This window comes from Limulus polyphemus, unplaced genomic scaffold (assembly GCF_000517525.1).
Source record: "Limulus polyphemus unplaced genomic scaffold, Limulus_polyphemus-2.1.2 Scaffold6159, whole genome shotgun sequence".
Classification (NCBI taxonomy): domain Eukaryota; kingdom Metazoa; phylum Arthropoda; class Merostomata; order Xiphosura; family Limulidae; genus Limulus; species Limulus polyphemus.
In genome coordinates this window covers 10728-25912 of record NW_013671769.1, presented here as the reverse complement: position 1 = coordinate 25912, position 15185 = coordinate 10728, and the positions used below count along the sequence as shown (strand labels likewise).

The 15185-nt window shown below is 34.9% G+C and overlaps 1 protein-coding gene across 2 annotated transcripts in view; it reads right to left on the bottom strand.

Moving 5' to 3' along the window:
- LOC106473420 (eukaryotic translation elongation factor 1 epsilon-1-like) overlaps positions 1-15185 on the bottom strand; it is a 42388-nt gene that overhangs the window by 20776 nt on the left and 6427 nt on the right. For both annotated transcript variants that reach the window (XR_002613710.1, XM_013934101.2), the window contains exons 2-3: positions 7325-7421; positions 2318-2421 (exon numbers count right to left, since the gene is read on the bottom strand). Coding sequence is in view for 1 of the 2 variants with exons in the window: in XM_013934101.2 (XP_013789555.1) it covers positions 2318-2421; positions 7325-7421 (201 nt within the window). In the remaining variant the exon portion in view is untranslated. The remainder of the gene's footprint in view (positions 1-2317; positions 2422-7324; positions 7422-15185) is intronic.

Genomic DNA, 15185 nt, shown 5'->3' with positions numbered 1-15185 from the left:
TTATAAACTAAATGAAATGAATGGTAATAATTATAAAGTAGGGATGAAATGAAAGTAACTGGAAAAGAATAAACTATAAAGAAAAATAAAATGAATTAGTCAACATATTAAAATGGGAAGAAAATAGTGTAGGGAATGAATCCTATATGAAGGAGTGGTGAAGAAAAACTGGAACCTAAGTATATATATTAACCTGTCAATAAAACTATGAGTAACGTGATAAATAATACGGTAATGAAGCCGAATCCAGTAAGGTAGTGAACAGAAATAACAACGAAATCTAAACTAGAACTACAGTTAAATCAAAAAGAACAAAACCTAGTTAAGCCTAATCAAGTGATACAGAACAAAGGATAACCTAAGAACAAAAAGAAAAACGAAACTGAACAATAAATAGGCACAATACTGGGAGAAGTCTGTGTGGGCCCCGATTCAAGGGTTCCACCTAAACCAGGTGACAAAAAATTTATTAACATAATGATATAAAAGTAAGAAACTAACATAGTTAAACTAATGAAGAACATACTATGTTAAACCTAATTGAATGGTATAGAATAAAAACAACATAGACTAATTATGTCTTAATGTAACTTAGTATCAACTAATCTAAATAAGCATATGTTATGGAATTCAAATAATGACAGATAATAATATTAACAATAAAATTGTAAAACATCTTATCTTTCCAAAGTCGGTGGACTGTATGGCAAATGTTGGGCTATGAAGCACGATGAAATAAGGTGGAAACTGTCCATAAAGTAATGTGAAAGAAAGCCATTATAAACGTGTGAAAAGAACAAAGAATCTCCATACTGGGAATGGAGATTACATAATGGAAATGAAGAACCAAACACTTGAAATTTGGGGGGTAGAAAAAGGCTATCAAGATCTATGTCTGCTTGAACAGGGTAGACTTCTAGAGGAGGAATTGTGGACGAGAACCATTTTAACGTTCAATCTCCCAGAGGATAAACCCCAATAAAAACCCACACCTGCAGCCTGTGAGACAGTGCTAGTCATAGGCATGACCCCCCCCCCCAAAGTGGTAACTTTAGCTTCGGAATAAGATGGAATAAAAATGAAGGCAAATTTCAAACTTCAGAGAAACTGGAAGTTATAATAAATGAAGACCACTTTGTGAGTATAATAAATACAAACGTGAAACAGTAAAGAACGACAAAGAAAAACATCCGAGTACAAGCTATGCCAAACGAGAAGTATAACAATTTGTATATCATTACTACAAGATCTTCAGATCTTGAAATCTACATCAAAGAAAGTTTACCAAAGAAACACCACTCTACTCTTAACAACTTGCAGACCTAAAATTATTCTAAGTTTATACATTTGAAACTCTATTGTTTGTTAAGAATAAATATAGTTCTCTCATACAACTTGTTATTCATGATAAATTTATAACATACTCTATAGCCTGTTCTTCCTTCCATTTACCACTTTAGTGAATATATATAAGTAAATTGGTGATTAATGATACTATAGCATTAGTTAATAAGTATCATTGTAACATTATGATAAATGATATTCATGATAAATTTATAACATACTCTATAGCCTGTTCTTCCTTCCATTTACCACTTTAGTGAATATATATAAGTAAATTGGTGATTAATGATACTATAGCATTAGTTAATAAGTATCATTGTAACATTATGATAAATGATATTCATGATAAATTTATAACATACTCTATAGCCTGTTCTTCCTTCCATTTACCACTTTAGTGAATATATAAGTAAATTGGTGATTAATGATACTATAGCATTAGTTAATAAGTATCATTGTAACATTATGATAAATGATATTCATGATAAATTTATAATATACTTTATAGCCTGTTCTTCCTTCCATTTACCACTTTAGTGAATATATAAGTAAATTCGTGATTAATGATACTATAGCATTAGTTAATAAGTATCATTGTAACATTATTTTCAGATTTCGTTGAAGGTGAAATAAGTGTATTCCAAAACATTCAAACCTTCTATAAATAAAAATGATTGGTGTTTTGTCAACCATCTTCATCTTTATTATTAATCGACTTCATTTTCCCTATCATGAATCTCTTCTACATTATTTTAACACCAAACTTTATTAATTAGACAACAAAAATGAGAAAAAGTAAAGTAAAATGATTGTATATGGTTGCTTAATTTGCCACATATGATTTAAATATTTATTCACTTGAAAACCAACGATTTCTATAATAAAACATTAAAAACACCTGAATAGAAAACCTTTACAAGTTATTGTAAGTTAGCATAAGTGAGAAATTTCCCCCACTATTTTTCCTCCTTACCTCTAACACTCTCACCATATCACTCTTCTGGTGGACCTGATTAATATACACAGTTCTGTACTCCAGCCACTGATTGATCAAGGAGGACTCTTCAATATTTGTACCTGAATGATAAGTCAATAAGGCAATGATATTAAGTATTTTGGAAAAAAAATCAAAATAAAGCCTCTTATTAGTTACAAATAACACACAGCTACATATATATGCCAGGTAGAAGAGGAAGGTGGGGGCACAAATAACAGGGAACAAAGGACAAAGAAGAGGTAGATTGGTAAAGTTGGAGACAGATGATGAGCAGCATCAGTCTGTGACTCAAACAAACTAGGAAAGAAGAGTAGAAACAAGGAAGAGTGAGCAAGAAAGTAGAAATGGAACAGCCACAATGGAGAAGTGAAGGGAATGAGAAACACCCACAAAGTTCACTGGGGCAAGGTGGAGTTCCTCAGTGTTGAGGTGTAGAGATGAAAGGGCAAATGTGGTAAAAAGGATCAGGGAAAGACAGCAGAACTAGGTACCGGATGGCAAAACCCACATCAAAAGTCTCCCCACCCCTGAAATAGCAAGGACAAAACTAAATGTGAGAATCTCAAAGAGAGGTCAGAATGACAGATATCAAGGAAAGAAGATGCAGAGAGACTGGAATGGATAGGCATATGCTCATGAAAATGGAAGTGGTCCAGAAATGCTAACAAAATGAGTTAGGATTAGGATAAAGAAAAGGGGAATAGGAAAGAAAAAGAATGGCGCATACCTGATAAACACGGTAAAAAATATTCCAGACATATAAAGTGAATCTTCCATAGGAATAGAAGTTCCTAGGGCCTAAAAGAGGAGAAGGAACAAGCAAATTTGTCTTCCTCATTCACCCCACAAATGCAGAGAGAGACTGAAGCTGAAGGACTTGGCAGCAGAAGGGAACCCACTATCCTAAACACAAAGGCTGGCAAATCTTCCATAGGGAACATGCTTCCATAAACAATAATTATGTCATAACATGTGTGAGGAAATTAATTATTCACACAAGTAGTAGTAGACATTACATGTGTTTATAGTTTGAAGAAAAAGAAGGAAAGTAAATTTCCTCCTCATCGTCAATCTCATTACATTGAAAAAGAAAAAACAAATCTGATATGTTCAGTACTGAGAAATAGAATGAAGATCACAAGTGCAAAAGCATAGAGGAAGCTAGTGCACATGTAGGCTATGTTACCCTCCTATTGGTAGAGAGCATTTGTGTTGTAATAACATCATTATATATTAGCATAAATCACAAGGATTCTCAAGAGTTTAGGTAGGAACTGCCTAAAGGCTAGTGGCATTCAAATCTCGAAGGCAAATACCCGGGGAAGCTTTCTGTGCGAGAGGTGTGTATCACCTCAAGAATAAAACTTTGGCTTTCTATTGGTTGTAAATAATATAGTATTAAACATCAGAAAGAACTATTGGAAACATGGGGAAAAAAAGGGATGTGACAAGTGGGTCTGATTTTTTAGCTTACGGCTCAATAAGCAAATAAGATTAAAGACTATAAAAGTTATACTTTGCCTGAGTAATATCTATATTATAATGAGTAATTTACATTGGGTAGTAAGTAAACTTGAGAACAGAGAAGACTTGGAGAACAAATGTCACAATTCTCATACTAGGGAGATTGAGAATTTAAAAAAATATTTCCCTGTAAAAGTAAGAACTTCAAACTTACATAATATTAAAATTTGATTAATTAGCCACATTTTGATACCAAGTTTATTTATATACCATGATAATAAATTAGTTTAATTCAATTTTGAATGCAAGTCTAAAAAGTCAGGACGTGGACACTTTGACCTGCCCACAGAGAGAGAGGATTAAGCAACATGGGAACAAAGATACAAGATTTGATCTGAATGTTAAGACCTTGTGATATAAAGTTAAATGTATTTATTAACCTATAAGTTATTATTTGGAGATACAGTGTACCTGTTATTTTCATAAACAACTGTGAAAGAAAGTTTCAATTTCAACATTGAACTACTCAGTGGGTAATAAATTTTTCATTAAAAGAAAAGAGTAACCAAAACACTCACACTACATCTGAGAGAAAACACAATATTACAGGAGGCACTGATGGGCAAAATAGGCCATGAGATTACAAACCTGATGGACAGAGACATAAAAAGTAAAAAAAGGATCAACACTTAATTGAAAATAAGATGTATAACCCAACTGAGCAAAGTGGGAGGATATAAGTTAATAGAACAAAAGGAATTTCACAGCAACAAAAGACATTACCAAGTGCCCTGAAAAGGGACGGTACAAGTGATATAACAATGAATAGACCATACAGAACAAAGAAAACAATATGGATTGAAATAACTGCAGAGCAAAGAAAGATAAAGGAAAAGGAATGGAGAACACTCACCTTACCAAGCCATCCCAAGTTTGGGAAGGAAGAAGCAGTCAAGAAAGAAGATTAACTTGACATGGTGGTAAATAGTGCAGGAGGAGACCAAGACAAAAGTAACAGTGACAGCTCCCATAAGCACGAAGGGAAAAAAAATCTGTCTACAGCATAGAAAAGAAGAATGAATCACACATGAAACAAAGCATCCTCTGTCAGAGCTGGAGAGTCTGAGATTGGATACTAAAAGAGTTGAGGAGATTTGGAAAGGCAGTGATGATAGGGATGAAAGGTTCAGGCATTCAAAACTGCACCCTGTCTGAACAGAGGCATTGGTGGGAAGATTTGTTGTTTTCAAGCTCAAAGAAACACAATGTGCCACCTATGCTGTACTCACTGTGGATAGGGAAATTCACAAGTTTTACAGATTTGTTCTTGGGCTCTGGAGAGCTCCAAACAGATGCAAGTCTAGGTAACTACACAAGATAGGAGAAGATGGACATTCAGGGTCATGTGGGATACAATGAGCCTTTATGACATCAAACAAAGAAACAAAATAGTGAATCTCTTGTTATACATATATTGGCAAGCTAAAAACCAATAAAGGGGACACATCCAAGAAGAACAAGGGGCTCAAGAGAAGATGGTGTCTCCAAAAGAAACACATCTATTCATGAATGAAATGAAAGAGACATGAGAGCCTTGTTATTAAAAGCTCCATGTCTTAAAAAAATATAGAAGTAGGTAGAGCTTGCCCCATATATGAAGCAGGAAAGACCCCCAAATCAATAAGATACAGGGTGGGGGTTGAGACTGAATTTGAGAATAAAAGCAGCCAATCCACAGAAAACAACTCCCAAAGATAAGAAAGGTCACAATGGAGGAAGCTACATTGGATAGGGCAAGGAGAGGCCAAATGTCCATATAGTAGTGGTAAAATAAGCCTTAAGAAAACAGGAATTGTCACATAACATTCAAAATAAGTGAGGTGGAGAATAGGGCAGGAAAGAAAATTCCCTGAGAAAGCACCTGAGAAACTCAATAGGCTGTAACAAAGGGAGTCATCAGTGTACAAAGTGGGAAAGCAGAGCTCCCATATGACAAAAGCTGAGGGGTGGCTCCATAAATAAATAGTCTCCAGATCTGCAACGGCTCTTGGTCCCCAAAGCAAGAAATCAAAGTGATCTGAGATGACAGCTGATGAGTTGCATCAGCTCAAAGTACAAAAATACATTAAATATCCCCCCAAAAAAACACATCACAAAGAAAGGGTGTAAAACAGTGGTCCTATAGAGGAGAGTGAAGCAAATGTCAGAATGTAAGACAACTTGATGACATACAAGCCAGAAACAAAGAAATCAAGTTAATTCACACGGAATATAATAAAACCAAGGGGAAGGTGGAAAACAGGTATGTGCAAGTTGTCCCATTAAAGCTGATAGTATCATGACATAAGGCCTATAAAAGAGGGTGAAGAATGATAATGAAACAAAGAAGGTGAGAAAGAGATGAAGAAGGAAGAAGAAATCCCAAAACTGAAAGAAGAGATTAAGTTATCAAGGCTCATGCAACAAGAGAGCCAAGATTGTGCAAAAAAATAACTGGAAAGAGAGAGAACACAAAAGATATACCCGTGGAATTCAAGTAGTGAAGGATAAAAGTGGGACAACCTAATCCTCCTCAGGAAGAGGGAATTAAAAGTAAAACAGGTGTGGAAATAATAGCTTTCTGTGTGAGAGGTGTATATCACCTCCAGAATAAAACTTTGGCTTTCTATTGGTTGTAAATAATATTAAACATCAGAAAAAAGTTACGAGAAAGGGGAGACTCAGTTGAAGTAACAGAAACAAGAGGTCAGAAATCCTGGATTCAATATCAGTTTGAACTAATAAGTAAAAAATTCTGGTAATTCCTAAGAAAAAAAAACACATCTGAAAACAAGCAGTGACAAGGAAAGAATGAGACTTTGTTCAAATGCTAGTGCTCCTGGGGATTACTGCACATGGAGGATGTGTCACCTCACTACTGGTGGAAGGCTACAGCCTAATGATGGTTCATCATAGTCTGACACAATACATTAACATGTGCAAGAGTGGGAACTTTGTTCAAGGCTTGTGGCATGCACAGAAAATCTTCACAACAGCTCACAATGTAACAACTGTTTGATGTACAGAGGAGAGTTGATGAATTATAGTAGTTTACACTATTAAGTTTAATTAATTCAATATTTATTTATCTATAGTATTAGACATTTAATAGAGAGCATTAAATTTCTTAAATAGTAATATCTTGATTGGCTAAATGTGATAGGCAGGTACATGATGCTTTAAATATAACAATTCTGCTTCACTGCTTAGTAATTCACTAGGTATGCCAAACCTTGTCAGGCATTCTTGGATTGAAGGCCAAAAACATCAATAACAATGAAGATATCCAACTGATGATCTAAGGCAGATTGGTAATAGATGCTTTCTACAGTTTGCCTGTTACTCATAATAAAGACTTGTTATTGTTAATAATTTACTGTAGGTTTTTAGCAGCTCTTCTGATAGAAGTTATACATAATTTTTGTAACAAATAATTTAATGTATTTTTAATGTAGAATAATGGTGATCAAAAATAATTACCAAGAAGACTTCGCTGGTGACTTTTATCTGTTAAGTATTTGGAAATGGAGACCAGACCACACAGTTGTTTTCCAGCTGATGTTTCCACACAAGGTCTCTAAATGTAACAAGAATGAACAAAGCTACTTAATAATGTTAGATTACATACTTATTTTTCATGTGGTTTTCACACAAGATCTCCAACATCAATAAATGAGTAAATTACATGAAAGTTTAACAATAACATAAACATAAAAGAACATGACTGAACTAGTAAATATTATTATAACAGATACCTATCTGTACCTGTGTAAAATTACTGAGTAACTGCAGCAGTTACACCACTAAATAAGGTGTCATTTGATAACATGACTGAACTGGTAAATACTATTATAACAGATACCTATCTGTACCTGTGTAACATCACTGAGTAACTGCAGTGGTTACACCACTAAATAAGGTGTCATTTGAAATATAATTTTCCCTATATTTGTAACCAAAAGTCAAATATGAAAAATGTTGTTTGGTTTAGTTACAGCAACAGTATTAAACTTCTGTATTATAAGACAATTTCTTCTACATGAGGCTGGGTATAATTTTCTAAAATTCATTCCTGTAAGGTTGTAGTCTCTCTACCAGCAGCAGCTATACTCAGTTGTAGGCCCTTGTTATGGAGCCAGGAAAAAACATTTTCAAAGGGTGACTTGCAGAACATTAATCGCTAGTTGCTGACATCATAGTCTTTCTGAAAACTTTGCTGTTCTAAGTTTGCCACTGTTCATTTGCAGACCTTTTAGAGTTAACTGGATTAGGGCATGGTACGGCCACCTAGAGCTTGTGAGTCCCTGTGCACAACACAACCTGCACACCCTATATGGCTGCCACTGGCCTCTACCACTTTATGTGGTTCTATTATAGATCTACCATACTGTTAAAGTTGAGATGAAAAGTAAGCTATAGAGAAAAAATTACATATATTAAGAATCTGGTTAATAAGTTTAAATTATTACAAGTTTTATGTCTCACACAGATTATTGCTTATAGGTAGGGCCAAATCCAAGTTTTTAACAAAACTATGCCTGGTAATTTTATGAAAAAAAATTTGTTTTTAATCATTCACCCAAATATTCTCAATGGTGAAGCTTTATCAGTAAATAGCTATTAAATTATAGCATTATTATATCATTTATGAAAGCTACAGAAACAAAAATTACTTGAAACATATTACATTATTTTTATAACAATCAAGTTAATCATAATTTCAATTAATTAACTATTGAAACAATTAAAAACAGTAACAATCAGAAACATTATTTTTGATTAGTTGACTATTTTAATGACAATCAATTTAATCTTTATTTTGATTAATTGATTACATGACACTTAATTGATGTAATTGCTGTTGATGGGTAAATAATTATATTGATTAATCAATTAAATCACACTGTAACAATCAAAATTACTAATTTCAATCAGTTAATTATTTTGTGAAATTAATCGATTTAATTGTACTTTCAATTAATCAATTACTTTATATGACACTAATTGATGTAATCATTATTCATGGGCAATTGATCATATAAATTTATAAAATAAATTGCCCATCTCCACTGATATGTTCATAGAAGTTCTCTGAATTCTTGACAAAAGAAAGGTAGTATACTGTATAGTGACAAGGAGAATCTAATGTGCTGATTGTAGGTCTGTTTGGAACTCTGGGTTTGTAAATTTTTAGTACAGTATTTTGCTTCTCTTATTTTATTTGCTTGTTTTAAATAAACATGTATTCACCGACTTATATATATAAGACACAATGATTTGTAAGCATAATGAAATATTTTAATACATAGTACATGTTGCAACAGATCATTGGTCTGTCTTCTTCAAGTATGATACAAATCCAAACAAAGAGGTTTATATATATATAGAACAAAATGTCTAGGGACTATGGATAACAGGATGTAACAACGGGGTGTTATTATGTGACAACAAAAACTGTAACAGAATTATTACCTACTAGGTGAATAAAATTTGCCATATTTTGTTAATGTTACTAGGGCTATTGTTATGGTTCAAATATAAAACACTTGTTTTCATAATTTCAATGCTTTCAAAAATATTTCATTCTATCTTATGTTTTACTTGGTGTAAGAGGGACATTTTTCCCCAAATAATCCAATGACCAGTTTCAAATTGATTACATGTTAAGGCAGATTTTTCAAAATCCTCTCGACGCATGTGGCTGTAGATGAAAGAAAACACCAATGATGCAGGTAAAAGGAAAAGTGCCTGATTAGAGTGAAGGAGTCAGGAATTGATTACAAGAAGGATATAATGAATAAAAGGCCAATAGAATCAAAAGCTGAACCCAATGGGAAGGGAGAAGAAAAAAATCATGAGCAGAGGAGTGGTGAAAGGGAATGAAACTTTGGGAGATATAGTCAAGGGAAAGAAGCCTTGAAAGCAATATAGCAACCCAGAGCACATATGGAGAAACAGCCGAGAAAACCAGATATGTGTCAGCCATATGTGTCAATAAGAAAGACCTGACATGGAGCGACACTGATGAACAAAATCACCTTAGGAAGAAGACTGACAGAATGAGAAAAATTATAAACTGGGTCTAATCCTGTCTGAACATATCAACAAAGATAGCTAATGGATGATGATCCAGAAACCAAAATGAAAAGAGGTAACTTGGAATCGAGAAAGGAGTCAAACACTTCCCATGGAGGAGCACCCCACAGCAGGCAGAGCCACAGAAAATTTGAGGATCGAAAGGCCACTCTTTGGGAGAAAGTGTGTTGGGGCTGAAAAGGCAATCTGCAATGACGACAAAAGCACCTGGAACACAACATGCCAGGAGACATATGTCAAGTGTGTGATTTCAAAAAGGGAGATCCACTGTCTACCTAAGAGAAAACAAGAAGGAGTGGCCCCTTCTCGAGTGATATAAGCCACCACTGTCAATTAGTTGAAATGAAACATGATTAGTAAAATCCTGACAAGAGGAAGAAAATGAAGTAAAGCATGTGGGACTGCTGGAAGTGCCAGGGCATTAACATGGTAAGACATTTTGTCCTCAGATCATTGTCCTAAAGCCTCCTGCTGATTGACCCACACTCCCCAACTTTGGAGAAGAGCATCAGGGAAGAGAAACAAATCTGAATGAGGGGGAGGAAGTAGTAAACCCAATGACCTGGGGGATATGTTAAACCATCAAAGCATATAGTCGAAGAAGGAAAGTTAAGAGGATAATCCAAAAGAACCCTAGTAAGAAACCATGGTCATGCAGCATCTCCTGAAAAGAACATAAATGTGCCAAAAATTGGTACCAAATTATGTGATTAAAAAAAAAACAACTAAGGTAGTGCCCCTAAAAATGCAAATAAAAACATGTACCATCAGCATTCTCAGTCTTGCAGAAATTGCCCACCCATGGGGGAAGAACCAAGAAGTGATTGAGGTGGGACCGACCAGTCCAGAACTCCAGTCAGCATCGAGCATACACAAAGAATGGAGAAACCCATAGGTATGACAGATAAAGGACATGAACATGCCAGACATGGAACATGAATTAAGATGGCAATGGCATAGAATGAAACAAACGAGCAACCAAAATATAGAATATATCATCACAGATACTCCACATGATGCTAAAAGCACAAGAATAGCCACAAAAAATGGACCATTGCAGAAAAAGAGGAAACCGTAAATCCCTATCAGAAGTGGATGGTAAACAAAAAGTATATGACAGTGTTCCACCCCAGAAGAACCCAAAAGCAAAGAAGCTAAATGTGGAGGGAAATAACTGAAGATGGCAAACACCCCAACATGTAGGGAAGGAGAAGAAAGTATCCCATAAAAATTCCCTAGACACAGGTGGAACAGCTAAGAGAAGGGGTGTAAGGTATACATGTCCAGATTGCCCTCCCCCCTACAGATTCTAAGTACATAGAATCAAGAAGAAAAGGACCTACTAAGCCTAAGGCCACTGTGTAGAGATGAGACGTATAAAGATGTCACCATGAGTGTCAAACTGATTGATAGGAAGAGGAACAAAATCTACTGTGTCAGCATACAGATAGATTCGGAAATACAGACCTTAGACAACACAAGGTCGAGATGAAGATGAGGAATCCCGTTAAGGAGAAGCCCTACTGGACACCCTATGTTAGGAGAAACAGACAAAGGAATTGCAAATGTTGGAGCAGACTTTGTATATGAACTAAGAACAGTCTTTGTACATATTAAAAAAAATATTGTATATATTTTATCTTGAATTTTATGTCATGATATAAAAGACTGTTTGGTTTGGATATTAGTGATTAATTTATTTTTGTGAGTGAATATTTTATTATTGTTTAGTTTTTGTTATAATAAGAGTTAAAAGCAGACGATTGTAGAAGGTTTTGTTCAAAATTCATTGATGTTGATACTCGCAATATATTGATGTCGAGAATATAGAATGCAGATAGATGATTAGGTAATAAAGATATATATAGTGTGAGATGAGCTGGAAGTAGCAGACAGACAGACGCAGACACATAATAGCAAAGAAAAACAAAGTTGGCATAAAATTAAGTACCGTAGAAGTGATAGGCCTAATGATTAGGCTTAATGTATGATATGTTAGAGTAAAACTAACAGTAGAAAAAGAGATAAGAAAAATAATAGTATTCCATCAAAACATGGTTCTAAAATAACTGAATCTGACTGAGAACACTTTGACAAAAGGTACAGAGGATCTTCAGAAGAAAAGACCAAAATAATTATGGTAACTCACACCACAATTGTTAGTGAATCACAGAGAATACTAGTGCGATAGAAATATAGAAGATAGTTTGGCTTGTCAACTGAAATTCTAAAGTAATTGAATTGGCCTAAGTGAATATTTGACAAGGAGAGAACTACATATATAGTATTTATATGTCCATAATATCTATAGTGTTGAAATATTTATTGTACATACGTTAACTTATTCTAAATATATGTGTTATTTTGAAAACAGGTAAAGAGCATGCTGTTTATTCATTGTTGAATTTATCACTAACAAGTCACAGACACATACTGTAGAAGAATCCTAAGCACAATAACAATATAGTATATATTTATACTATTAAGAAATATAAATAAAAGCCAATTATTTTGACGAATGGCAAAAAAAGAACTTATATATACAATATTATTTTTTAATCTCACAGATAGAGTAGTGGATGGACCAGTGGCAAAAAACATGCCATTTTTGTTGATAGACAGAAAGTATAAGGGTTACATGGACAGGATAAAAGAAGGACGATGTGCTGTGCAGTCACAAGAAACCTGACTGGTGAGAAAGGGATCAAACAAATCTCACACTTGAAGATGAAGGGATGACACTCCTGGGTGAAAGGGTATAAGATCGGAGCAGGAATGACTGTGATGATGACAGAGAAAGAGGTTTATTGAATACCAGTCAATAAAGAAGAGTAACCAAGACTGAGCTAGCTAAAAAAGTGCTACCAACAGGATCCAAAAAGGAGTGTCAAGAATCAATGCTAAGACACATGGCAGAAGGTGAAGAGAAAGGTACACATACAGGAAGAGATAAGAACAACACTGGCTGAGGGCATCCACAGCCAGAGCTGCTGGATGAGGTACTAGGGACTAGAGGAGGGGGAGTTTGGTATTGAGAGAAGTGAAAAAAGCATGAATCATTAGCATACTCAACTGAAATATCTGAGAATGAAGTGATTGCACTGTAGAAAGAACCCTGTCTAATCAAGAGTGAATCTACCTCTAAGTTCAAAGTCCCTGGAAAATAACTAACAGGATGTCAGATGAATCCGATGTGAATGGGCCCAAAACAGAAAGTTCAACGTGCAATAACAAGCATCTATAGAGCAAGTCCCACCCTGATGATTAATATGGGAAACAACCATAGAACTGTCAGAATGGAAAATGCCTAAGGGATGGTCAAGAGTTCCAGAACATTGACATGGAAGGTACGCTCCACAAGAGGCTAAACCTCTGAGGCTATGGAATCATTCAGAGACATGCCCTAACCTGTAAGAGATGCATCGGTGAAGAAATGAAAATCTAGATGGAGGCAGCAGTGAGATGCTGACTGTAGTGTTGGCAGGAGTTAGTCACCAAGACAGATCCTCGAGAAGAGAAGATGACAACATCACAAGAGAGGATAGAGGTTCGTAAGAGATTTTCCACAGATCAATCATATTCCATTGAAGAAGTCTTATGAGCTCAGTCTAGAGGGACAAGATGTTCCAGAGATGCAAGAGACCCCAAAAAGGATAAAAACCTTTCATGCAGAAAGTATAGGAGAGGCAAGAGTCAAAGTGGCCAGATGCTCCATCTCCTGCAGATGAATGAGAAAAGGCTGTGCCCAAATGAGTCAGGAATTGAAAAGACTCCAAGGTGAACCAATTAATGAGTTGGAGTAAGGAACAATTTGGAAAACTTGATCAGCCAATCTAGATAAACTATCTTGTAATGTGACTGAGTAGAAAGCCTCCTAAGAAGAAGCAAGGAGGAGTCAGCCGTGCATGTAATAATGGAAGTGAAATCCAAGACTGGAGATGTCAAAATTGGTACACTGAATCTTGGTGAACGAAAAAAGGAAAGGAGGGGAGGACAGGGCAACTGAAATATGTAAAAAGACATCTGAGATGTCAACTTAATCATCCACAGCCTGGAGAAAAATGATCAATGGAAAAGAAGAAATCCGTCCATCTTGAACGGAGGAACCACCAGATATTGGTTGAGAGAGGAAAAGTCCATGATGAGATGCCAGTCCATAGCCTATTTGGAGAAACAAAAATAAAATCCTGGAAAGGGGGCAAAGGACTGTCTTGATAGGTCTCATGCCCAAAAAATCTGATCTATAATAACTTTTACTAGCTCAATATATACACACATCGAGTAAATCCCAGGAACTATTTATTAACACATAAAGACAAGTTATACAAGACTTTTCATAAACATTGAACAAGCAACATTGATGCACTGAGTGGTGAATCCAACTGGTCACCGGTAGATTGCTACCTACACATACTGCCTGTATAAGTAGTATGAATGACAAAACTACTTTCTTACTTAATTTGGTATTGAAGTATTCATATACCACAGCTCAGAATATGTTAGTGCTACACATTTACAATAATTAAGATAACTGTACATCAAAAACCATGCAACAATAAACATTTGTACCTCCAATATTTTGCTATTGTTGAGTTACATCATACACAGGCGAGACGAAAGCACAAAATGTAGGTAGGAAACTTGTTAAGTATTATTAACAGAAGTATGTGTGAGTTATATAATAAGTGTGTAATGATATCATAATATCTGTAATGACTATGTGTCAACAGATGCCTATATCTGAAGGAAGAAACAAAGTTAATTCCTCACAAAACTAAGTTCAAAAATACCATTGAAATACTGAGTACTGTATAACAAGAAAAAGTCAAACGTGACAGTCAGCAATAAAACACACTTATTCTGTTGTAAATAAAAACTCAAGGCCAAACTATCTGAATATTTCTTAAAATACCACCATCGCAATGACAAGTAATTGGCAAGGTTTCACACACATGCACAATATTGTGTGACTAAGTCATCCTCTACCAGAATACACATCAAGATACAAGGATTTTCATCAGCTGCACATAAACATCTTAGGTTAAACAATTAAATAAGTAACCACATAATTAACTATGTCTTTTGAAACCATATATATACACACACACACTAATTATTAACTAATTATAAAATGACTGTGTTTAATATAATATAGCATATGGTTAATATGTGACCATTTAGTCCTTTAAGGCTGTTTTTACAAATGTACATCATCGATTTATATTATCTCTTTCAGCCCGGGCTC